Source organism: Syngnathus scovelli, chromosome 3 (assembly GCF_024217435.2).
Source record: "Syngnathus scovelli strain Florida chromosome 3, RoL_Ssco_1.2, whole genome shotgun sequence".
NCBI classification, from domain to species: domain Eukaryota; kingdom Metazoa; phylum Chordata; class Actinopteri; order Syngnathiformes; family Syngnathidae; genus Syngnathus; species Syngnathus scovelli.
The window spans coordinates 21,370,079-21,394,652 of NC_090849.1; the positions used below are offsets into that span (position 1 = coordinate 21,370,079).

The following is a 24,574-nucleotide window of genomic DNA, read 5'->3' on the forward strand; positions in this document are numbered from 1 at the left end:
TTCTTTCTTTTGGTCATACACAAACAGGCGCGCGCGCCACTGCCCACGTGGCTTGAGAGTGCTTTGAGATGACTACCTTTGAATGTAACGTGTTCGACGGCGTGTGGGCGCGGCCTGCCTCTGGCTCGGAGCAGGGTGCACCAAACGTCCATTTTTCTCTGGACTAAAATCCACTAACTAATCTCAGTGAGGCGATTTATCAATCTCTTTCCTCCCGACTGCAATCGTTGCGACCCTCAGCGAGAGGGGGGATTTTCCTCCAACATGTGGAAAAAACTAAAGTGTGTTCTTCTCGTGATTTGCATATATTGGCCATGTGGCGCAGGTAAGCAATTTGTATCTTTAGTCCATTGAAACAACAGTCAAGAGCTGGGTGGAATGTACTGTGAGTTAGCATGACGGCCTCTGCTTATCTTCTAACATGACGGTGCCTGAGATAAAAAATTAACAATAAAAAAAGATCATGGCAATATCACACATTTGGACGACAAAAACTTTGATGAACTTTGAAGAATCTTCATTATTCGGACACTTTGATGTAGTTGCTGCGTACAACTTGGTTTGAGAGGAGCACGATTGCTTTGTGCCGTGGTGAATTGTCCCGGGCCGGACCTTTCTTATTATCGAGGCTTGCCTTTATCATCATTTTCATCGTTCATGTGGGCTGCTGTTATGTCCGAACATACGGGCAACTCGACTTTGAAATGACGAGCTAAAACCGTTGAGTCAAGTGTCTTTGCGGGTTTTTTTTGTTTTTTTTTTTTGCGGCGCTCCCGTTTTTTTATTTTTTTATTCCTAAAAAAACATGGGCACGCTTGGAATTCCAGAGCGGCTGTTTGGACTTTGTGACACTTAGATGAGTTGCACCGTTAGGGTTAAAAGACAGAGAATGTCAACAAGACACAAGAATAATAATAAATGATGTATAATAATAATGATAATAGTGATAACACTCGTTTAATGGTAATAAACGTAATACATTTATTATTAATAATAATGATAATAATAATAATAATGATAATAAAGAATAATCATTTCTTATACAATATAAAGACAAGGTATTTCTTGGCGCCCCCTATGATACGAATATTTTCATGATTTATATTAGCTAATTATAATGAATGATAATCAATCATTATTAGTCATTATTATGAATAGTTTCTTACAGTCCTTGATGGAGTATTAGCAATCATTTCTTACAGCCCCTTTTTATACAACAAATATTTCCTAGCACCTCATGGTTATTGTGATCTAAATATAGATCATAATCATTATCTTACGCTGTCTGGCTCGCAGACTGGACTCAGAAATGCGGCTGGTGGCTGGACTACCCCGAGGGCGACTTCTGCTACCTGATGATCCGCCAGCCCACCAAGACCTGGCAGGAGGCGCAAGCTGACTGCAAACGCCTCCAAGGGAACCTGCTCAGCATCACCGACCGCGATGAGCAGATCTTTGTGCATGGTAGGCGGCCGTGAATTGAAATATTGGCCATGAACAAGTTGTTGTTGTTCTATGTTCATTCCGAACCTGTTTGAAACATGAAAATAGGAAAATAAAATAATAAATAAAATAGTTCTAACTCAATTCCTTTTGAGCTGGAGAAAGTCGATCAGCCGGAGCTCAACGGATAACGCGTCCTCCTCACTCGGCTCCTCTTGATGTCGTTCATTCTGGTACAGGTTACATCAAGGCTCTGAAGGACGCATCCTCTCTGTGGTTGGGCGCCAATGTCCCCATCCATGACGAAGGCAGCACGTGGGCTGACGGAAGCCCGTTCACTTACACCCGGCCGACTTCAGGTCTGTCGGAGACGGTTGTCTGCTGCATTTTGCAGGAACGGAGGAGCGCTGAGATCTTCTCTCCCGCCCCCCCCCCCAAGGTACCGCCAATGGAAATTGTCTTTCCTTCCTCACTGGCAACAACTGGATTTACGACTCGTGCCAAAACGAGAGAGGTTACGTCTGCAAGAAGAAAGGAAATGGTAAGTGAGAGGCAACGCCCCACCGACTATCTGTTATCGCCCCTTGACGTCAGTCTGTGCCTTGACGTCTCTTTTCCTTTGGTCTTGCAGTGAAGACTACGCCGGTTCCTGAGTGTAAGTCGCCTTCGACTGCGTCGAAAACAATGACCCTGGAGTCACACCATGCCAACCAACAAATTGTGTGCTTTTTCATTTTTATGAAGTACTCAGCCACGTGTTGAATGTTTTTTGCGTCGGTTTACCTTGTACAGCGGCACTTTGGTTGTTTCTCAAGCGCGAAGGTGAATGTTCCGGAATCCCTTCGAAATGTAAACGTCTCTGATGCCGTTGGGCTAAGCTAACCAAGCCGAGTCCCGGATCTTCCAATTTGCCCGAGAAAATGTAGATTTGGCCAGCCGTGACCCGCAAATTGCCCTTTGCGCAAAATGGCGGACTGGAGGGCAAAAACAGGAGTGTACTCTCATCCGTTCCCCAAATTGTGCCCTCAGCCAACAAGTGTGCTCCCGGGTGGCTCGAGCACGACTCCAGCTGCTACAAGAAGGAGGAGGAGCCCAACGGTTGGCTGGGGGCCTGGCACCACTGCGTCTGGCTGGGCGGCAACCTGCTCTCCGTCACCTCCTCGGCCGAGGAGGACTTTGTGAAGGGCACCGTGGGCGAGGACACCCCCTTCTGGCTGGGACTCTCCAACCAGGTGAGACGGAAGCAGCAGTGGACTCTGCAGCAACAACTGTGACTGTTGTTCTTTTCCCCCCCAGAAATGCGACAAGTTCTGGTGTCGCTTTGAAGGCGGGAGCCAGAAGCTGACCTGGTCCGATGGCCAGACAACCACACACCGCAACTGGGCCTCAAAACAACTCGAAAGGTAAGACGTAACAACTTTGCACACTGTTGTCAGGCGGAGACGCGTAAAGGTTCTGGAACCAATGTTGAGAAGGACCACTCAAGGAAAATTCCTTTTTTTTTTTTTTTATCTACCGACAGCGCCGACGTTGCGTCCTGCGCCTACGTCAACCAAGGGGGAAAGGGTGATCCCGGCAAGTGGCGGTCTGGCTCCTGTCTTTCCTCGTTGGCCTACGTGTGCAAACGGCCGCTGAGTAAGCCGCACGTTTGTAATCAGGTTGACTTTGAAAAGAGAAAAGCTCAAACAGGTCTTTTTTTTATGCAGACTGCCCGACGTGTTCGCCCAAAAGTGGTCCTGCTATAGTGACGAGTGAGTTGCAGCACACTTATTTGCACTTGTCGTCCATCTTGTCATGGGCATGTTTTTCTTTGTGGCCCCAGCCTCCGACTGCCACGACAACACCTTCCACTTTGGCGATTATTGTTATCATTACGAGAAGACGGTTAAAACCTTTGAGGATGCGGAGAAGTTCTGCCTTGCCCGGGGAGGCCACCTGGCTAGCGTCCACTCACAGCAAGAGGCCCAATTTGTGTATGGTGAGCGCCAAGAGCAACCGCTGCAGTCGTCATTTGACTGAAGCTCTTTTTGCCCTGAAGCTCGTGTTCTCCTTCCTTTCCTCAAGATCACTCGCAGACCTCACAATCTGCTTTCGTGGGACTCAAGAAGGAGGACGACAAATACGAGTGGAGTGACGGAACAACCTACGTAAGTGAAATGCCTTTGAAAAAGTCATTTTTTTAAAAGATGAGCTGGGAAAGTCCAAATTTGAGCAGGATAAAAAAAAAAAGTGGAGAAATGCCGCTCGAGGCTTCAACGATTGTCTTGTTTTGGAGGGGAAATGGGTAAAACTTGGGCGCGAGTGAGCGACTGCCGAGGAAGGGGCGTTGGGAAGCCGAGCGGACAGAGTCCAACACGCTCATGTCGTCCGCAGAAATACGGCGATTGGGAAGATGGCAACGCCACGGGGGACTGCGCTTTCCCAAATTCTGTTGGGAAGTTGAGTGCCAGCTCCTGCACAACGCTGCGGCCATTTGTCTGCAAAACAGGTGCGAACGCCCCTCCCGAGCGCTCCTCCTGCACACATCAAGCATTTGCTCATGTTTGCAAACACCCCCTCCCCCCCTTCCCCCGCAGCCAAGCACGGAGGGCCTCGACAGCTGCCACCATCAATCGGCCAACTACGTAGGCGTCGTCGCGCACTGCAGCCGTCTTGCCCCATCGGCACGCCGTCTTATGCTGTCTTACGTCTGCAGGCTGGACTGAGAAATGCGGCTGGTGGCTGGACGACCCCACCGACGACTTCTGCTACCTGTTCAAGTTTCAGACCACCAAGACCTGGCAGGAAGCGCAAGCTGACTGCGAAGCCCGCCAAGGGAACCTGCTCAGCATCGCCGACTCGCACGAGCAAGGCTTGGTACACGGTAGGAGGCCATGAATTAAAATATATTGGCCATAAACAAGTGGATCAATTCTTGTTTTCCAACATGAAGCAAACAAGAAATAGAAGCTAAAGTAAATCGAAAAAAGCGTCATGTCTTCTTACGCGGTAGGCTGGCCATGAATTTGCTAAGACTTTGAGAAAAACCTTTTTTTCTCCTGCTACGCCTTCCTTTCCAACTGAAAACCTGATAAACCCGAGATATGGCCAGCTATGCTTGGGTGTTTTTTTTTGTTTTTTTTTGTTTCACTCTTTGTTGCAGTATTGTTAGCGCTTTGTCACGGCCGTGCCACATCCATCAAGTCGGAAGTGCAGAGTCAAGTGTTGAGTCGTTGAATAATCTTGCATCTTCTCTTTGGGATCCAAAGGTATCGCCAAGACACTGATCGGTGATGATGCCTCCCTGTGGTTAGGCGCCAGCGCCTCCATCGAGCATGACAGCGGCAAGTGGGCTGACGGATCCCCCTTCTCTTACCTCCACTCGAGTGCAGGTCGGGCTGAGGCGGTTGTCAGCTGCACTTTGGAGGAACGGATGAGCGCTCAGAGCTTGTTTCCCCTCCCTCCCTCCTTCCAGGTGTCACTGAAGGGGGGAAATGTCTTTTCTTGTTCACCGGCAGCGGCGACTGGGAGCGTGACGAGTGCGACAACAAGAAAGGCTACGTCTGCAAGAAAAGAGGAAAAGGTAAGTGAGATGGACCGCCCCACAGTGGACCGCCATCACGCGCCAACATCCACGTTCTGGTTCCTGCTTGTAGGAACACCAGCAAAACCCCAGCTGCCACATGACGGTAAGTCACCGTGTACGTCTCTGTAAAAAAAAAGACATGGAGAGAAGTCACCGGTTGTGCTCTCACAGGCTACAAGGAGCAACGTTTCTGCCAGGACGATTTGAAAGCCCTCGGATGTCCCAATGAAAGAGTCATCCGCATACGGTGGGCTTTCTATGGACGAAAGCGTAGCGACGTCTGTCCGAGTGGCGGCGGATCACGCGGTAAGAATCCTCCGGCGGCATCGTTGTTTTTGGCTCGCTGTCCTGGGGCCGTTTCTGTCACGAGGTTTTCACACGCCGTCAGCGTTGGAGGTAACTCAATATCAATTTGCATGGACGTGTGAGCGATGGCAATAGAAAATGTTGATTTGACTTTGAATAAAAATAGAAAACGGTGAAAAACAGCGAAGGCGGGGCCCTTTTTGGATTCCTCTTTTTCTATTAGTCATTAACCATTAAAATTGCCTACGTCCTGTGACAAGTTGGAGTATGTAAGTGTGCGAATAAGATGCGCGTAAAATGCTGGTGTGTTGTCACTTGCAGATGACTGCAGGGTGGAAGGGGCTCTCTCTCATTTTAGAGGATTGTGCGACAACTATCAGATTTGCCCCATTTACCCTTGGGATACGGACTCCTGCCCTGGTGTCTCCAAATACCTCCACGTCGTCTACAGCTGCGAGAAGAAAGGTGGGCTTCACATCCTGGCACTTGCCGATGGATGATGTGCCAAGGAAAGAATCCAACGGATCCCCAGTTAGAGCGTCGGCTAGGAACGGGTGACCAGACATGAGAATGAATGAGCGAGCGTTCCTTCCACATTGTCTTTTTTTTTTGTCTTTCCTCAGTGTGTCTTGATAGTCTGGGCATCGCTGACGGGAAAATCCCAGACGCTTCCTTTTCAGCCTCCTCCTCTGCGATCAATGCCGAACCTCACAAAGCGCGTCTGGGGGGCAGCGGTTGCTGGAGACCCTCCGAAATGTGTACGTAAAAAAAAAAAAATCACAGCTCGTCGACCTCGTCCGTCGCAGTTTGGTATCCTGAGCAATGGAATGCCTTCCGCCCTCAGTCGGCAGCTGGATCCAGGTGAACCTCGGTCAGAACTTCAAGGTGACAGGTGTCGAGACCCAGAGCTGTACATACCGATTGCAAAGTTCCAGCGTATTTGAGATGCAGTTCAGTATTGACGGAGTGACTTGGTATCGCCACCCAGTACAGGTGAGCGGTCGCCGGCTCTCGACTTTGTCGTCCAGGCTGTTGTCGTTCCTTGCAAACGCGCGTTTTGTTTCCAGCCTTCTGTGGGGACGTATATTCTAACCAGGCCCGTGTTCGCCCAGTACGTCCGCCTCCTGCCAAGGTTTTTGGGGCTACGCTTTGACGTCTTGGGGTGCACGTCTGACGACAGCGCTCGCGGTGAGTACGACGTTCGGAGTGCAGTGAGAAACTAGCAAGAAACAGGCTTTGATTATCCTTTCTGACCCACAGACATCTTATGCAGCAGCAGAGCCACCGACCTCAGCCTCGACGGTACAATGACGTGAGTTGGACTTGATAAGACGTTTCTTGCCGAAAAGCCTCCTCCTTACTGAGCAAACTACTTCCGCAGGGTCCGGTGCCCACTGGGCTGCGCCGAAGCTGGCTACAGGGTCTACGGAACACGGCTCTACAAACAGGTATATTAATTACCGCACGACCTGCAAGCGGAGTTCTTGTTCTATATCGGAGACGTTCTCTGAGTGCAGGACTCGAACGTCTGCGCGGCCGCTATTCACTCGGGCGTCATTGAGAACGAGATCGGAGGAGATGTGACTTTGCTGAAGGGACTGCCGCAGAAAGCCTACAACGGCTCCACCTGTAACGGAATCGTCTCGAAAGTGTGCGTGCTCCGCTTTCACTGGCGAGTCCACTTAAAGACGCCCGGCTCATTCTCACTTTACTGTCTGCAGATATGTGAACGAATTGGCTCCGTCTTACACTTTTACTGACACGGGTGAGTAGAATGTCCAGAATAGAAAGCATTTCTTGACGTGACGCCATCTTGCGCGCAGAGCCGAGATGCTTGGGACCTGACTGGGAGGAGTTTGCGGACTTCTGCTACAAACGTTTTGATGATACAAAGACGTGGTACGGCGCTCGATACTCCTGCTGGGGTCTCGATGCCAATCTGGTGTCCATTCGCTCCGAGGCTGAGCGGGATTGGCTGCAGGACTTCTTGAAGTCTGGTGCGCACGCGCCAATCGTCGCTCACATCGGCTCGATATCTGCCGTATCTGGAAAGCCATTGAGAAGTCTGTTGCCGTTTGTCCTCTGCAGCCCCCGGAGACACGTGGACCGGACTGAACGACCTGGTCGATCTCGGCAGATTCGTGTGGTCGGACCGTCGGAAGGTGACCTTCACCAACTGGGATCCTCTGGGAAAACCTACCGGCCTGATGGAGAATTGCGTGGCCACCTTGAGCCAGGTAGGTGCAGAAAAGATTGACCCGCTCGCCGAAGACAAGTCAAATCAATGTCATTTTGACTTTCAGTCTGGCAAATGGAAGAAGATGTCCTGCATGCAACTCAACGGCTACGTGTGTAAGATGCCCACAGCGCGTTACGCGCGGGATATAAAAGGCGGCAATGGAAGTTGCCAGTAATCATATGAATGCAATTGACCTTGCGTGATCATTCTGCTTGGCATTTTGATTGACTGATTGATTTACCATGCATTATTATGATTGATGAATCGTGCTTTAGTCGTCTTGTCAGATTTACCATGTGTTATTATTCTGTTCAAGTTACCATGCATTCTTCTTCTTGACTTAAAATGTGATATTGTGATTTACCATGCATTATTATAATTTTGTTCAATTTACCATGCATTATTATGATTGATGAACCATGCATTAGTCGTCTTGTTAGATTTACCATGTTATTATTCTGTTTAAGTGACCATGCATTCTTCTTCTTCTTCTTGACTTAACATGTGATATTATGGTTCACCATGCAATATTATTATTTTGTTCAATTTACCATGTTATTATTCTTAGATTTACCATGCATTTTCATTGTTGATTATTGTTAAATTTACCATGCATTATTATATCTGTTTTACCATGTTTAATTGACCCCCCAAAAAACAATAAAATAATAAAGACAATTGGTGTCACCTCTCAACTCATTGGATAGTTTACTGATTTGGACAGGGCAATTTTATAATCTGGTTAATTAGATCATACTTTAGTACTCCCGATGTACGGGTTTGGTGCATTTTTGCATGGCTCTTTGCAACAATTTGGAAAAAAAGATGTACTCTATTGCTTTCCATGTCATGAAATCCATCCATTGTCCTTAAGTGCTTCTCCTCACGAGGGTCGCGGCTACCCTATTCCAACTGGGGGCACATCCTGATAAGTGCGAGGCAGTGGCAGGACCCACATCATTCCCATCAGATTAATGCAGTGGACTTGAGCCACTGACAGATGGCGACATTTTGCTTCTTTAAACATACACGTTTTGGATGCTCACCTGCTCTCGACTTTTTAACTTGCAACAAAACGGAAACACTTCTAAGAAATACAAAGAACCCATCGATCCATGCCCTTCTTGGTGCTAATTTTGGACTTGATCTAGTTTTAAGTAGAAGATTTCAAGCAACATGTTTAGCTGAAGTTCGTCCTGCGTCGGTGGCATTCCAGGAGCTTGAAATACGCGACGCAATGCGGTGACGTCATCGCTAGAAATTTATCTATCTGTATCTGTCTATCTATATAGGGATTTTGTATACTTATACTTCTGAAGAATAAATTCTTTGTTAGCAAGTCAGAAAACAAATAAATAAAAATGAATCAGTTTAAAACGAAAAAAAATCTCACCAAGTGGGCGGGTTGTCATGTGACGTCACAACAATCTATTGGTCGGCTTCAAGATATGTAAACGAGCAAACAAGTACGATAACGTCAGTTCCCCCGCTCTCCCGCCCTCTTCTGACACCAATGACAGTGAGCGAAACAAACATGGCGACGGCGTCGAGCGGACGCGGGTTTCTGAGAACTTTACTGCTTTTTACCCACCTTGCGGCGGGCGTCCGGGCCGAGGTGGCGCTGGCCGAGTCGCGGGCCAGCACGCGGATCCTCGGCATGCGGCTGGAGCGCAGCGACATGCCGGCCGGGACCACCGAGCGCGGCGTGATCCAGGTAACAGAGGGCAGCGACATCCTGGTCCGGTTCTACGGGCTCCACTTGTTCCCCAACAGCTCGGCGCTTGTCTGCTTCACGGAGCTTTATTCTAGCGAGGCGGAGGACGATGCTTTCGGCGCCGTGGAGGTGCCTCTTAACCGGACGTGCCCGGAGCACAGCAAGGACTTGGTAGTGAAGGGTACGATGAACGTGAGTAACCACAATACCGCTGGGCTGGCCAGCGTCACCGTCAAGCAGCTCCGCAAGAGCGAGGTGGTCAAGGTGTTCGCCCTGTGCGTGCGAGACCCCCTGGACCCCCCGGACGCGTGGTCCCTGCTGGACGATGGGGACGGCCGGGTGCGGGTGGTGGAGGTGAAGAAGTCCCTGCTCCCCGTGTGGCTTCAGGTGAATCAGAGGTGGCGAAAGTACTCACACACTGTACTTAAGTGTAAGAAATCATACTTAAAAAAAACAACACAAGACTGGTGAGTTCTTCTCCTGACCTGTCCCAATTGGTCGACGCAGATTCCATAAAGTCACAGCCTCACTCGGATCATCTCCATTTAGCCCAAACGCAGTGTAGAAAAGAAGGTGCAGCTAAACAGGCCAAATGTCAGGGTAAGAAGCTAGTTTGAACCAATTGCGTGAGTGGAGAACATAGTCGGAAGATTTGAGCAGAAAAGAAATCGGGCCGTATTTTGCCGATCAAGGACTGTGAAGTGCTTGTATGTTTTCTAAGATTCCCCAAAAACATTGTGTTAATTGTGGATTTTTCCCGACGATCGGGTCCAAAATGAGCCGAGAACTACTGAAGCATTGAACAGATGGGCGTGTGGGTTCAAAAGGTTACAGGTCAAATTAAGTTGACCCATACTGTAAAAGGTGCATTAAGATTCATCCTGAAATTTCACTGCGATTTTGTGAGTGCCTGTTTTCAGGTGTAGGGAGCAAAAGTTATCAGAACAATAAATACACAGGACACCTGGAAAAGATACTTGAGTCCAGTAAGCAAGTACTTGTTTACGTTCCACCGTTGCAGGTGATCCTCATCTCCTTCCTGCTGGTCCTGTCGGGCATGTTCAGTGGTCTCAACCTGGGCCTGATGGCCCTGGACCCCATGGAGCTACGCATCGTGCAGAGTTGCGGCACCGAAAAGGAGAAGAAGTACGCCCGCAAGATCGAGCCCATCCGCCGCAAGGGCAACTACCTCCTGTGCTCGCTTCTCCTGGGCAACGTTTTGGTCAACACGACTCTCACCATCCTGCTGGATGACCTGACCAAGTCGGGTGTGGGCGCGGTGATAGCCTCCACGGTCGGCATCGTGATTTTTGGCGAGATTGTGCCCCAGGCGCTCTGCTCGCGCCACGGCCTGGCGGTGGGCGCCAACACCATCCTGGTCACCAAGCTGTTCATGTTGCTCACCTTCCCGCTGTCGTGGCCCATCAGCAAGCTCCTGGACTGCGTGCTGGGCCAGGAGATCGGCACGGTGTACAACCGCGAGAAGCTGGTGGAGATGCTGAAGGTGACGGAGCCCTACAACGACCTGGTGAAGGAGGAGCTTAACATGATCCAGGGGGCGCTGGAGCTGCGCACCAAGACGGTGGAGGACGTGATGACGCCGTTGGGCAACTGCTTCATGATCCACAGCGACGCCGTGCTGGACTTCAACACCATGTCTGAGATCATGGAAAGCGGCTACACGCGCATCCCCGTCTACGAGGGAGAGCGCTCCAACATCGTGGACGTGCTCTTCGTCAAGGACCTGGCCTTCGTCGATCCCGATGACAGCACCACGCTCAAGACCATCACCAAGTTCTACAACCACCCGGTGCACTTTGTCTTCCATGACACCAAGCTGGACTCCATGCTGGAGGAGTTCAAAAAAGGTTGGTGCTGCATGAAAATGTCTTGTGGCGTCAAACCAAGATGCTTAATGAAGCGTCCGGCGTTCGGAATCTCACACGGTGACTGAAACATGAGATTAGAACAACTCTTGAGACCATTTGTCATTTTGTTACAGGAGTGCGCCAAAATGAAAGTTAAACATGGATTGATTGAAATGTACTCAAGAGCTAAAGTGGGCTAAAAAAAATGTCACTTATATATGCATTCCAAACAATCTTTTATTATATTTATTATTTGTATTATGAACATGCACAGTGCTCATTCCGAGGGGAATGTTGTGAATTGATCTAACCAAAAAATGCTAAGTGAACGAATGCTAACACCTGAAAAAAAAAAATTGGCCTTACAGCGTAACAAGCTGGCAAGTTTTAAACTGACCCAAGAATGTTTTGTTCAAAAAACATTTAGTATTCAATTCTTTTTCCTCGAGTAATGGGGGGAAATCATCCCTGGCTTAAGATTTCAAGGAGACCACACATGGACGCACAGACATGGGCACGCTCAAACAAATCAAGGCTTGTTCTCCTCTCATAACGACGCTTCCTTCTTTTACTTCTCCTCGCACACGCACTTCCTCTTTGCTTTCCCTATCGGACGTCTTGTCACGGGGTCGCTGTTCAAAGTGGGGGCTGCAGCCACGGCGGTGTTTCAGAAGCTCGGAGGAATCTCTTCCTGTCGTGTGTCACGCTGCTTTCTGCTGCTGCTGTTGTTGTTGTTGAGTGTGAAGTGGCGGCGGGCCAAGAAAAAGCTCCGCGGTGCATCGCGGGCTGGTGTGGCCATAGGGATTGACTAGACACTCATGGGGAAAAAAAAACAAACAAAAAAGTTACACTGGTGCCTTAAGTTGTGGTTTCTTTTGTTGCGCAATTGTTTTTTTGAAATAATTAAATTGCCATTCATCTCTACCGGTTGCCCAAAAACACAGTTTTGAGTTAGTCACATTAATCGTTTGGATACCACAACAACCTGCTCGGTAAACAAGGGGTGTGTAGACTTTTTCTCCCCATGCTACAAATATGCAATACTCACAGGCAAGTATTATTTCTGCTCAGTGTGACCAATTAATATTGTGGCACATTATTGTCCTACACCGGAGACTCTGGCTTGACTAAATTGAATCATAACATTCGTAAAACCCATAACAATAACGTGGCAAGGGCGCAAAGGCTTTTGCAGCAGTGGCTCCGCCCCTGCCTGCTCATTCGACTGCGGGATTGACAGGCAAGCCGGACCCCCCGCCAAAGTCTCGAGTTCCACACTCCGCTGCTCCGCATCCGTTACTGCGGTGACGGCGTCTAAAGCTAAGGTGTCCGCCCAGGAGCTCAGAACTGCCCGGTGACCTTCTGAGATGGTGACACCCCGCCAGTAAACATTATGAAAATTTAATGGCGCTAGCGGGAGGTCGCAGCGGGAGAGGCGGAAGTCCAAGAGGTGCAACCGCCAGATTGAAGGTCGCGCGCCGTCGATGTGGATGGTTAAAAAAAAAAAAGATGGGCGATTGTGATGATGTCATGCGAGTCTTCATCTGAGTGGGCGTGAAAGATACCAAAGTGTGATCTTAAGCGTTGCCATCTTTGCTGCCACAAAAACAACAAAAAATCATGACTGATCTGTCTGACACGTTTCACAAAAAAATCATTTTCTCCACTTTTTGGTCAGTAACCCCTGATTTTGACGAAAGTTCCTCTGATTACCAAAGAATGATAAAAGATAGAAATTAAGAAAGTAACCAATTTAGAAGATTTCACAAATCCATGTCACCTAACCTAATGAAGAATGATAAAAGATAGAAATTAAGAAAGTAACCAATTTAGAAGATTTCACAAAGCCACGTCACCTAACCTAAGTAAAGCTATTATGAAAGAGTCAGTTTGAACTTTTTGTTGGTCTCCAAGCAGACGGCGGTCGCCCTTTGCGCTTGCATTGTGCTTCTATTCCGCAGGTCCGAATGGAAAAAGCTTTTCAGGTGTAATTTAAGGCCAGAAACAGCTTGTGGTGATTATTAAAGCGCCTCCAAGTCAGCGGGTGTCATTGTGAAAACACACACATAGGCATGTGAAGCTGTTTGAGGTGAGAGTCAACACACCGTGAGTCAGTCACATGATCTCCCTCAGCTGCTCCACTTGATGTTATGATCTTATGCGCACGTGGAGATATGTCAAAGTTGTTGTAATACTACTATTAATATAATAATTTGTTGATTGACTGATTCAGTCTTGTAACAATAATGATATTTAAAAGGCTTTACTGGCCCACAATAATATTTGTGTACATCTGCGTTGTCTTTGTTCAAGTAACACAAGTAGAGTGTGTTTGTGTGTCCTTGGTGGGTCTTTTCTTGTTCTTTTCTTCAATCATTTCCCAACCTGCTAGCTTTGTCAAGTGTCCTGACAGCTCGTCCTCTGTCACCTTTGTACCTCGACACCGACACGAACGCACACCGACATCTAATCTATTAGCAACTTGATGCTAATCGTAACCCGTGACCCCGGCGCCAGTCTACTAAAACGCTTTAAAGTGGGAAATTTTCCAAATCCCCCCCCCCCCCCCCCCCCGGCTTTTTTTTTTTTTAAACTGTGCGCTGCTCTCAACTGATGACATCATACAGGCACACCTGAAACTCAACTCCTGTTTTTTTGTAAAGCAGGAGTGGCGCCTATTGTCCGCACTGACACCGAATGTGTCCATGTGCTAAACTGCTAATCATGTGGAGGACAAATGTAAGTCGTTCAATTCATTACAGTTACATTGTAATAATATCCAAGCAGATGCCCACCCTCTACCTCCACTTCCCACATCATGAGGGGTTCCATCTTGAAACTAACTAAAAACAAAAAAGGGAGACTGACGTGCGTGTGCACATATTTGTTTTTGTGTGTGCCCATGCGAGATGCCCGAGGCGTTTGGCGGCTCTTGTGTTTGTCGACAAACCTTTTGAGCTTCCTGCCAGAAAGTGAGCCAGCACGGACAGAGACAGCGTCGGCAGCAGGAGGCCGACTTTGCCTTTGGTTCTTTATTTGTGTGCTCAGCTGATACATGCTCACAATGCCAGGGCTGTTCTTGGAGAACATCTTTGTCTGTGTGTGCTCGCGCGTGTGCGTGCATGTGCGTGTGTCACCCGACGCTCAAGTGACTCTCCAGTCAGTTGGGCTGAGAGTTTATTCCCCAGGGCTCCTGCCGCATTTGAAATATTGACTCAACAAATACACACACAACGAGTTCCTTTCCCGTGACACATTGCGTCTATTTTTGTCGAGATAGCCATCCGCAAGGACTTCTGATCGCAAGTCGTGAGCCTATGACGCCAGCTTAGCGCCTGAAGCTAACGTAGCAGTTTCCATCTTCACTCAGCAGACGACAAATGACACTAAAGTGCAGCATCAGTCGCCGTCGATGCGTTCAATGTGGCTTGGATTTCTGCGTTTTTGATACAGCGTCTCTATTGTTGTCTTGTTGGAAGAGCTTCATTATTAATAATTCAGCTCATGATCTTGGCAAGGTCTTGAGAGGGGTGTGGCAGGGGGGAGGGGGTAAATAATTGTTTAGTTTACATGTACGCGTCGGTCAAAGTCTGTACGTAAGGATAGCACGTACACATTAACCATGCCTGGTAGTTTATTGTTAGACGTGAGTCACATGGTAAGAAGGAACCCACGTCGATTGTTGATTGACGTGTGATTCACAGGAAAGCTTCTTCAATGGGAGTTTTTTATCGCACTTGAATAATTTATTTGAAAAGTGAACACCTCAGCCCAGGCACTCGCACAAGTCTTCGATTAGAGGCCCGGATCAGGTGGTCGAACCATTTGTTGTCTGATGGGTGGAATACACCAGTTGGAAATTAAAAACAAAAATGGTGGTGAACATGGTGTCATCTAACTGGTGTGCTAAGCTAACACAGCCAGCTCATCAATTTGATCTTTCGTTTACTCGCTTTTTGTTTCAGGCAAGTCCCACCTGGCCATCGTGCAAAAGGTGAACAACGAGGGCACAGGTGACCCGTTCTATGAGGTGCTGGGCCTGGTCACGCTTGAGGACGTTATCGAGGAGATCATCAAGTCGGAGATTCTGGATGAGTCGGACCAGTACAGTGAGTCGCCGATGAATGCCGGTGGCCATCGGTTTAGCCGGTACCTAATCCGGCTTGTTTTCTCAGCTGACAACCGCACCAGGAAGAAAGTGGCGCCCAACAAGAACAAGAGGGACTTCTCCGCCTTCAAGCACGAGAGCGAGTCCAAGGTTAAGATCTCACCTCAGCTGCTGCTGGCAGCCCACCGCTTCCTGGCCACAGGTGGGAGATTGTTAAATTGTCACATTTGATGCTCTGCGTGTCTCTCATGTACTCTCTGTACGTGGAAATGTATGAACAGTATGTATATGTGTATACGCTGTATTATATATATTATATACACACCAGGGATAGGGCAGAATTCGATTCTGACAATATGAGAATCGGGAGAAGAAAGAAAATACCACTGTATTAAAATGACAGCTCTAAAATGTCCTCTTTAAAGAATGCCACCATGTTTAAGTACCATGAATCGACATAGTCTCCCTCTCACTCCCCGTCTTCTGTCCGGGGTGTGTGTAACTGCTCACCCCTCCCCTCTCTGTATTTTGCGCCTCCGCTCGCTGATGTACGGCATCAACGCTCAACGACAGAGGAGTGTTTGCAGCACGCGCTGATGGATTTCCTCACGGTTCGGTTGTGTTTGCAGGGCCCGCCGCTTCTTTGTTTGCGGCGTGGGTGCGGTCCGAGATGCCCTTGCCGCAATCTCATTCCGCTCCCTTCAGTCGTGTTTGAACTGCATGTGATAAGTTAACCATTATGTAATATACCAGCAAAGCTGTCATAAAGCCTGTATGGCTGGCTTACTTACCCCCATAAGAAATTTGGATATCATGCAATGTTTTCAAAAGAATCGTATTCATTTGCGTTTGTTGCCTATTTTGAAAGGATCTCTCATCGCTCGTTCGCTATAGTTAATTGTCATCACATTCCCTTGCCAACCAAAACAGCAGAACCTTCCGGAGCCGCGTGTAAACACTCAGTGCCTAATTAGTTGGAATTGTCCACTTAAAACAGAAAAAATAGAAACCTCCGATTTGGAACTCTAATGATTTCTGATCATTCAGGTCAAGTTGCTAACCAAAACAGCAGCTAACTCCACATTCACACTGCGTGTGTGGTTCTATGCGCGTGTGGACAGAGGTGACCCAGTTCAACCCGGCTCAGATATCCGAAAAGGTGCTGCTGCGGATGCTGCGCCACCCCGACGTCATTCAGGAGATCAAGTTCGACGAGAACGACAAGCGCTCGCCGCATCACTACGTCTACCAGAGGGGGAAATCTGTCGATTACTTCATACTCATATTGCAGGTAAAATATGAGATCAAAGTGGATTTGTTGCCACTGCTCCACACTCTCGAAATGCACGGCAGGCAAACCTCCGAAATTTACCCAAACCCTTACCAAATGGTCTTTCCATATTTACAATTTATTTTTGTTGTACATTCTTGACATTAGATGTGCACTGCTTATGTTGTCTTCGGTCCCACATGTCCAGTTTTTGTGGATGGAGTGATGCCGTGTGTGGATTAAGTGTCCCGTTGTTGCTGCATTTCACACATTCCAGCCGATCCGTTGGGCTGGGCTGTGTAGACAAACAAGCCGGAGGCCTCCTTAGCCTCCATCATCATCATCATCATCATCATCAACAACCAATCGGCACACAAACGCAATTTGGTCATGTGACTCGGATGCCGCACATGAAATGTCAGACTGCACTGACCCCTAACGGCCAAACTCTGTAACTACAGCAACTGTCACTGGCAACATGTTTTGTATCCTTTTTTGGAACCATACATCAAAAACTTCAGTCATTCGCTGTGTATATATGTTTATTAGAGACGGAGAAACGTTCACGTCTTTTAAATCAAACCAGATTTTCTGATTCATATCGGTTTTCCTCACATCCACACAACATCACATATTATGCTTTTAACTGCTTGTATTGAAATATTCAATACTACACTCCTATATAAGAAAACATGACATTTCTAATAATAATAATGAGTAAATAACCATTCTGTAATGTAAAGTAATAAACAATGTATTTTTCTGTCTCCATCAGGGCCGGGTGGAGGTGGAAGCTGGCAACGAGAACATGAAGTTTGAGACTGGACCCTTCTCCTACTATGGCATCATGGCGCTCAGCGCTCCCTTGTTGGGTGAGGAGCACATCACACAAGCCCCCACACCCACCCAAAGCCACGCCTCTTTTTCTCCCCGACTTGTACCAATTCCCTCGTAGGAGTTTGTCCAAGTATCAGCCCTGGAATTCGCCCATAAAAAAACAAACAAAAAAAAAAAAAACGGCCTGCTTCAAACTGAAGAGGTTAATTTCTTCCTCAGATTTGGGCAAAGGTCGTAGAAACTTCATGCGTCCTGTCATGACATCTCCCTCCAATTTTTTTCATGTGCATTTTGTAAATATTCATTGTAAATATTATTCTAAATAACATCATTTTTAAAGAAAACCAGGTTACTAAATGTATTTGCAAAATGGTTTATTTTAATATCATTATTTTATTACTGTCACTATTTACAGTAAATAAATCAACCAATTTAATGAGATAAAATAACAAACACATTCATATCAACCAATTTTATAGAAAAAGAGCAAATTAATGCAATAAGTAAAATACTGTATTTTAATAGCTTCATTGATGCTCATTCTTGACTGGTTTGATGTTTGGCTTAGCTTTTAGTGTCACTCGCTTTAACGTTATTGAATCCCCTCTCCGCCCCTCCTCTCTCATCATCTACTTTTTCTCTTCCTCCCTCATCACTCCTTCCTGCAGGGTCTCCAGGTTGCAAAGTATGAAACATTCTTCCATTTCCCTAAAACCCCCTCCACCCACACAATATGTTCACACACCTTCAGAGAAGAGCGAGCGAGCGAGCGAGCCCACCTTAGATTTTTGCATGTCCTCACCTTGTTTGTCTGTTGGTGTAATGGCGTCCCACCTTTTGCTCCTTCTCGATCACCCTTTGTACTTTCTCCTCTCAGCGGCCGCCCCACGCCCCCGCCACCTCTCCTTTAAGAGGTTTTCTCTGTTCGCGCGGTTGCCAGGTAACCTTCGGCATGTCGGATTTATGATTCAGTAGACCGGCTCTTGATTGGGCTGCACGTGTAGCCTAGAAAGTAATTAAGAAATGGTAAAAGTAGCATTAGCAGCTAACATAGCAGTCATCATCATGACTCATTGCTCATTCTTGTCTATCATAAGAACTAATTCAACATCCTATTCGCAAAAAGCCGCTTCAAGTGCACAACACTGACCCCGCCTTCCCCCCAAAAAAAGGGAGCAGAAAACTACAAAAATACCCCTCTTAAGTTCCCCAAAAAACAGCAGCTAGCTAGTGGCTAATGTGAGAACCTATGGTTGCACTCTACATCTTCACTCAGAACGCCACAAATTCCAGGAATTCCATTCCTCCAACATCAGTCTAACCCTAACCCAACATTGTACCAAGATTTTATCAGCCCCTGTGATTCTACAATAATTTGAAGTGCATTGTGAAACAAAGAGAATTCAATTTAGCCCACTAACTCACTCAAAATTCACTTGACGAACATGTAACATTCAGTAGGAATCTTTTCAGGATGGTTAAAAAAAAAATTAAAATGATTTGGGGTTGAAAAAGGCAATAATAATCATGCCATTTGAGTAACTTTAATAATTAAGTTGTATTTATTAAAAAAAATATTTTATATTTACTCGCAGGGTTATTTTTCAATGTACGTACTATTGATATATTTATTAAATGTAAATAATTTTGGGAAAAAATATATTTTTAAATGTAAATATGAAATAATTCAGAACCAATCCTTTTGACGGCATTTTGAAGTTTCCCTTAAGTTTCCTACTGGATGTTGGAAGGTTAACATAAGTCCTGAACAGCTAACCACTAACTCACAAAGGCTAACAAGCCAGACTTAGTTTCGCATGCTTTAGCGTCACTGCCCAGTTTAAAAAAAAAACACAGACACAACAATCTAACGTTGACGTTGCCACGTGTAGGTAAAACCGTGTCCTATGACTCACTGAGGCCTCCTGCTGGACGACTCGCGCTGACTGGTAAAAGAAACGCTCGGCCTGCGTGCGTGTGCGAGCACGTTTGTGCATGACACAGTTTTAGTGTGATGCACTGGGTTAGTCATGCAAGTGTGCGCTTGTGTTTGAGCCGAGGTGGAAAATTACGACTGGAAAATTTGGGAAGCCCTTCAGGCCATCATTAAAAAAAAATATATTAAAAACGTGACTAAACGGATCATTGTTTGACTAATTGTGTGACTAGATGACTGCTGGAAAGTTTCTATCAAATATTTGAAACGTTACAATAGCAAAAACATTTAAGTATTTTTTTTCTTTTTTTAAATAGTTTGTGTATTAATTTGTGTATTTTCTTGTTAGTTCCATAACGATATGATTAAAATGATAAGTAATGAAACATTTAAAAGTCAACTGAAACATGCCCTTTTTTTTTCCCAAGTTCTATGATTATATTTTAAAAAATGTCTTTACATTTCAGTGGCAGACGTACGTCAGTTAGCATGACTTCACTTTAAGCTGCGGACTCAACTTTGGCTTGGCTTGACTTCTTCAATTTTGTCTTTCTCACAGTAACTTGCTACTTGTTTGGAACTTGAATGTTAAGACTTGGGACTTACACTGTGGCCTCGACTCACAAGTTGAATTTGTTGGTTGCTAGGGTCCCCACTAAGTACCTTATCTAGTATCTGTGTTTAACGCATGTGTGACTTGTGCCTTGGCAGAGTTCCGCTCACCGTCGCACATCAGCATCCTGAACCGCACGTCGTCGCTGAGCGGTGCCGACCGGGCCGAGTCGCTGTCGGTGAGTGGCAGCAACAGTCACCTCAGCAGTCAGCTCAACTGCAGCACCATCTACACGCCCGATTTCTACGTGCGTGCCCTCACCAACCTGCAGTACGTCAAGGTACGTGCCATAAGGAGGACGGAGAAAATGGCTCCTTTTTCACCTCCGAAGAGATTCAGCTGAGCCTGGGAGCTAAAGAATGAAATCGTTTAATATCTTGCAAATATGAAAAGCTGTTTCAAACGACAAAAAAAGGAACTAATTGATTAAACGCTGTTCCAGATCACACGCTCGCAGTACCAGAACGGACTGATGGCGTCACGTCTGGAAAGCACGCCGCAGTCGCCCGAGAGCGTTCACCAGTTAGCCGCCCAGACGGAGCCCGGCACCGACGCCTCCGACGTCACCTTGGCCGAGCTGGACCCCGCGGGCCCCACGGAGAACGGGCCCGACGAGACCACCGTGCTTCTGAACCAGCGGAACTCGCCCCCTCACGACGCCAACCACCGCGGACGGCTGGAAAACAGTATCTAAAACTTCCTCCTCCTTCCCTCGTACGCTTGCACGCCGCCGTCGAAGAGACTCAGGGAGACTCACACCGCACCCCCAAAAAAAAAAAACTAAATCCAAATCAATCCGATGAGAGATTCAATGTTTGTGTGGTGGACGTCCATGCGTGTCACCATGGCGACAATCAGTGCGATGATGAATGTAGCGTTTCAGATGGGTCGGTGTGTATGGCGTGGGAACCAAAAACAGGGAAATTTTGCTTTAAGACTACTTCATTTTGTACCAAGAAGAATTGGGGCCACACCGGAAATACAATTTTACAAGAATGAAATTAAAAGTGAGAGGGACACAGCTTGCCGCTGAAAAGTAATTGACAGTCAATTACGGTCCAAAAAATCCAATTTTGTTCTCGTAACTGACTTTTTCCACATCATATTTATTCTCGCAATATTTCAGTATCATATTTGACCTTAATGTTTGGATTCATGCCACTCACTAAAATTCTCACCAAATTATTTTTTCCCCTCTTATGTCGCTTTACTTAGAGAAATAGTAATTTTTTTATTCTCAATTAGCAGACGTTATTCTTGTAACATTATAACATTATTTTAGATTTCATTTCAGTTTTTGGTGTGCTATAACTGGTCCCTTACTATTCCAATTTTCCAGTATGGCCCTTATCGTCCTCTGTCCTTTTGAAACAGTCCCACGAGTGATCGTTTGTACGTGTGTGTGTGTGTGTGTGGGGGGGGGGGTTGTGATTTCATTGTTATGCCTCGATGATTGTTGTCATTTTGACGTTGGGTTTAATCATACGTGGGGAAACGCGGAGCACCGTTCAAAGCGTGACACACTCCAACTTTTTGTTTGACTAAAATATCACTCAGTCTTTTTTTTATGCAACCTGTTTTCAACTGTAATTTGTAAAAACGATTCTAATCCGATTAATAGCTTTCCTCCCTGCACCACTGACGGCAGAAGAAGGATGCTGCTGTCTTTTTTTTTTTTTTAATTCACAGGTGAACATAACTTTATGTATGCACGGGCATTGTGGGAGTTTACTGTGAATGGTTTTTTTTGGTATTTTTTTTTTCCAACGCGACAGTATGTGACTGATGGTACGTTAAATTCTAGAGGCTGTAAAATTCAGAGGTAAGTTATAGTTATATTAGTTGCAAAACTGAAGGAAAGTGATCGTACAATTTTAGAATGAAGTCGTAATATTACAAGAAGGAATACTTCGAACGTGCCGAGAATATTTCTGTTTTGTTTTTGGAGTAAAATCTTAATTTGTTAAAAAAAACAAAAAAAAAATTACTCAAACAGAAATATTTTTTTAAGAAAAAATTCATTAAATGTAAGCTTTTACTTCCAACTTTGTCAAAGCTTTTACCTTTAAGCAATTGTATGACTTTCTCTTAAGCAAATTTCTTATACTTGGAAGACTAATCGTAATATTTCAAAAGTTTTTAAATTATTATTTTTTTTTATTGGAAAATTGCAACTTTTGGTGTAGTATGATTTATTCAACGATCAAAATCGTAAATTTAGAAGAATTATTCATACATGTAAAATTGCAACTTTTTACTCTTATCACTTTACGATTTGAATTTGACCGTAATTAAATTCTAAACATTCACCTAAAATTGCAGAATTTGCTTTCATAGAATGTTTGCAATATTGCGACTTTATTCTCACTAGCAACCTAAGAATCTGTTCAATTTTGGTGAGGATCTGGACAAAGGTGTGCAAATACAAAGAACGGTACATTCACCTTGGAGGTTCTAAGGGAAATCTATGCCAAAGAGTTTGCAGAGTGACCCCAACTTCCACACCACCCCGTGACATGCCCACTTGGGGTTGCCCTGGAAACATTTTTACAGTATCACCTGCTACAATTTGTTAAGCACAACACTAATTTGTGTGTGTGTGTGTGTCTGCGTGTGTACGTGTAAGTAAATCCAAACGCAAAAAGATTTTTTTTTTTAAATCAATTAATGAGCAGATACAGGTGATGGGAATATAATTCAATAAACCTAGCAATGATCTGCAGCTACTTCAAGTAAAATTATTTTTTAAAAAAAGTTTGCCTCACACTTTCACCTCCATTTTATTTCTGTTTCTCATTTTAGCCGTTTTGGGAATATGAAATCATAGCTTTTATTGTGTTTATTCCTGAATGCACTTTAATAAGGAGAGCAGTATTTTCCCTACCACCAAAAAAATATGCCAACAGTTTTAGATGTTTTTATGTCGCAATAAGGACTGCTTTCAGTAATACTCGTCATTTTGTTGCCTTCAGCTTCTCTCGGGAACTCTAGCTTTATTTCGGATTTTTCTGGATGCATGCGCGCAACCAGAAATTCAATCAACCCTGAACGCTTTCAATCAAAGTTTCATTTTATGCCGTGTGCCTGTCAGTCGGTTCACTTTGTTGTTTTTGTACCTCAAAACACTGTTGATGATCGCTGTAGCGTGTTGTTTTCCACGCCGATCCGAGTTGAGCGACGGAGGGAATGAACTTCAAACGAAAAAAAAAACAACTTTGGTTCGTGACGCTAACTTAAAGACAAATCCCAAATGTTGTAAATAGTGTTTTATAATTTCTATCCTAATGACTTTTCATGATGGATGTTGTTATTAATAAACCTGAGATCTATTTCTCTACCTGAGCGACCTTTGCCCTCTTTTTATGCATCTTGTACGACGGTAAGAATCACTCAATTCATTTGTTAAACATTAAACATTGCAGTGGCTTCAATCTTTCTAAGCTAAGGGCGAGTTAAGGTGTCAACCAAAATCTGTTTTGGAAGCACAATAGGTGATCTTTTGTATCCCACGCTGGGCACATGTGTGTGCGTGGGTTGGAACGCACTAAAGGCTCTTTCATCATCAGCCTTTTTGATCATTAGCACGCAAAAACCGGTTTGACCGAAAAAAAATCCCCACTCGTGAAAGAGCCAAGTATTATTGCGCTGAATAAAAGAGGAAAACAAATCCTTTCACTTCCTCCTCCGAGCTGTTGCGATGCACCCACGCATGGGAGCGATCTCGTTGCAACACGCCCAACACCTGGTTTTAGTCGCTCGTCGACTTTTATAGCTGAACAGGTATGAAAGGAAATCATATTTCTTCACTTCATGAAAAATTACCAATTTAGTGGCACAATTTAGAGCAGTTCCTGAAGAAAAACGGAATTTTCCATATGGAAAAAAAAAAAAATATCAGTGAAATTTCCTAGATTTACCTTTCCACTTAGCTTCATGCTAACAAAAACTGCAAAACAGCATTGATATGCCAACAGTTAACATCGATTGTTGCTGATATTTGAACATAAATGGATTACAAATTGTTAAGACTTTCTTTGAAATACCATAATAGATTTAAAAAAAATACTTCATTCTTGTTACGTCGGTCTATTTTTTTTTCTATCTAAAAAAAAAGGTTTTTTAATTAAAGAGCACAATTACTTTCTTTTTAGTTTAAGCCCATTAGCATTTAAACTTTTTATTTGTTAACAAAAAACACCTCGACTCAGAAAAAGATAGTTATTATTTTTGTACTCATTAAATTAAATTGCGGAAGATTTAATGATTTTTGTTTTAAATAAAGTAGTATTAAAACACTTAATGGAATATTCTGACTTCTCTGTCAGAATCTACATTTAAAAATATATACTTTGTATATTTGCTAGATATTTAAAACCTTAAGGAATCTTGCTTAACCAATCCCTCCGACCACATCCGTGGATCAAAACAAAAAACGTATGCAATTAGTCTGGAAAAAAAGAATGTGCAGCGTCACGGCTTACATCTTGATGGTGAAATCGTAAACACAGCCGCGCTTGTGCAATGCCAAACTGACGGAATTTTTACTTGCATCAAAGATAAGTCAATCCTCAGGATGAGGAAGTACAAGTAGTAAAAAAAAAAGTTGATCTTAAAAAAAAAAATAATGGTCAAAACATCAAAATCCCATAAGAAAAAACATTGGAATATTCCAAGG

At 45.2% G+C, this 24,574-nt stretch overlaps 2 protein-coding genes and 1 long non-coding RNA gene across 3 annotated transcripts; 2 read left to right on the forward strand and 1 right to left on the reverse strand.

Annotated features, from left to right (window-relative positions):
* The first annotated feature begins 378 nt into the window (after positions 1 to 378).
* Positions 379 to 8,231, forward strand: LOC125994684 (C-type mannose receptor 2-like). The gene is made up of 29 exons (XM_068650143.1): positions 379 to 385; positions 1,297 to 1,464; positions 1,683 to 1,802; positions 1,883 to 1,984; positions 2,075 to 2,098; positions 2,473 to 2,675; positions 2,740 to 2,846; positions 2,966 to 3,078; positions 3,150 to 3,194; positions 3,266 to 3,421; positions 3,508 to 3,590; positions 3,817 to 3,931; positions 4,020 to 4,067; positions 4,139 to 4,306; positions 4,692 to 4,814; positions 4,898 to 5,005; positions 5,079 to 5,111; positions 5,180 to 5,314; positions 5,636 to 5,779; positions 5,938 to 6,072; positions 6,159 to 6,307; positions 6,382 to 6,502; positions 6,575 to 6,626; positions 6,696 to 6,762; positions 6,832 to 6,965; positions 7,036 to 7,079; positions 7,138 to 7,311; positions 7,403 to 7,551; positions 7,618 to 8,231. Exons 1-29 carry the CDS (start codon positions 379 to 381, stop codon positions 7,726 to 7,728), a joined length of 3,138 nt encoding a protein of 1,045 aa, XP_068506244.1. The 3' UTR covers positions 7,729 to 8,231.
* Positions 8,232 to 9,030: 799 nt separating this feature from the next.
* Positions 9,031 to 23,241, forward strand: LOC125994002 (metal transporter CNNM4). The gene is made up of 8 exons (XM_049763130.2): positions 9,031 to 9,654; positions 10,289 to 11,135; positions 15,101 to 15,244; positions 15,311 to 15,445; positions 16,365 to 16,534; positions 17,289 to 17,385; positions 19,998 to 20,179; positions 20,342 to 23,241. Exons 1-8 carry the CDS (start codon positions 9,067 to 9,069, stop codon positions 20,591 to 20,593), a joined length of 2,415 nt encoding a protein of 804 aa, XP_049619087.1. The 5' UTR covers positions 9,031 to 9,066; the 3' UTR covers positions 20,594 to 23,241.
* Positions 16,635 to 19,247, reverse strand: LOC125994238 (uncharacterized). The gene is made up of 2 exons (XR_011086569.1): positions 18,153 to 19,247; positions 16,635 to 16,808 (listed from the first exon to the last, which is right to left on the reverse strand). It is a non-coding gene; the product is annotated as an uncharacterized lncRNA (long non-coding RNA).
* Positions 23,242 to 24,574: the final 1,333 nt, after the last annotated feature.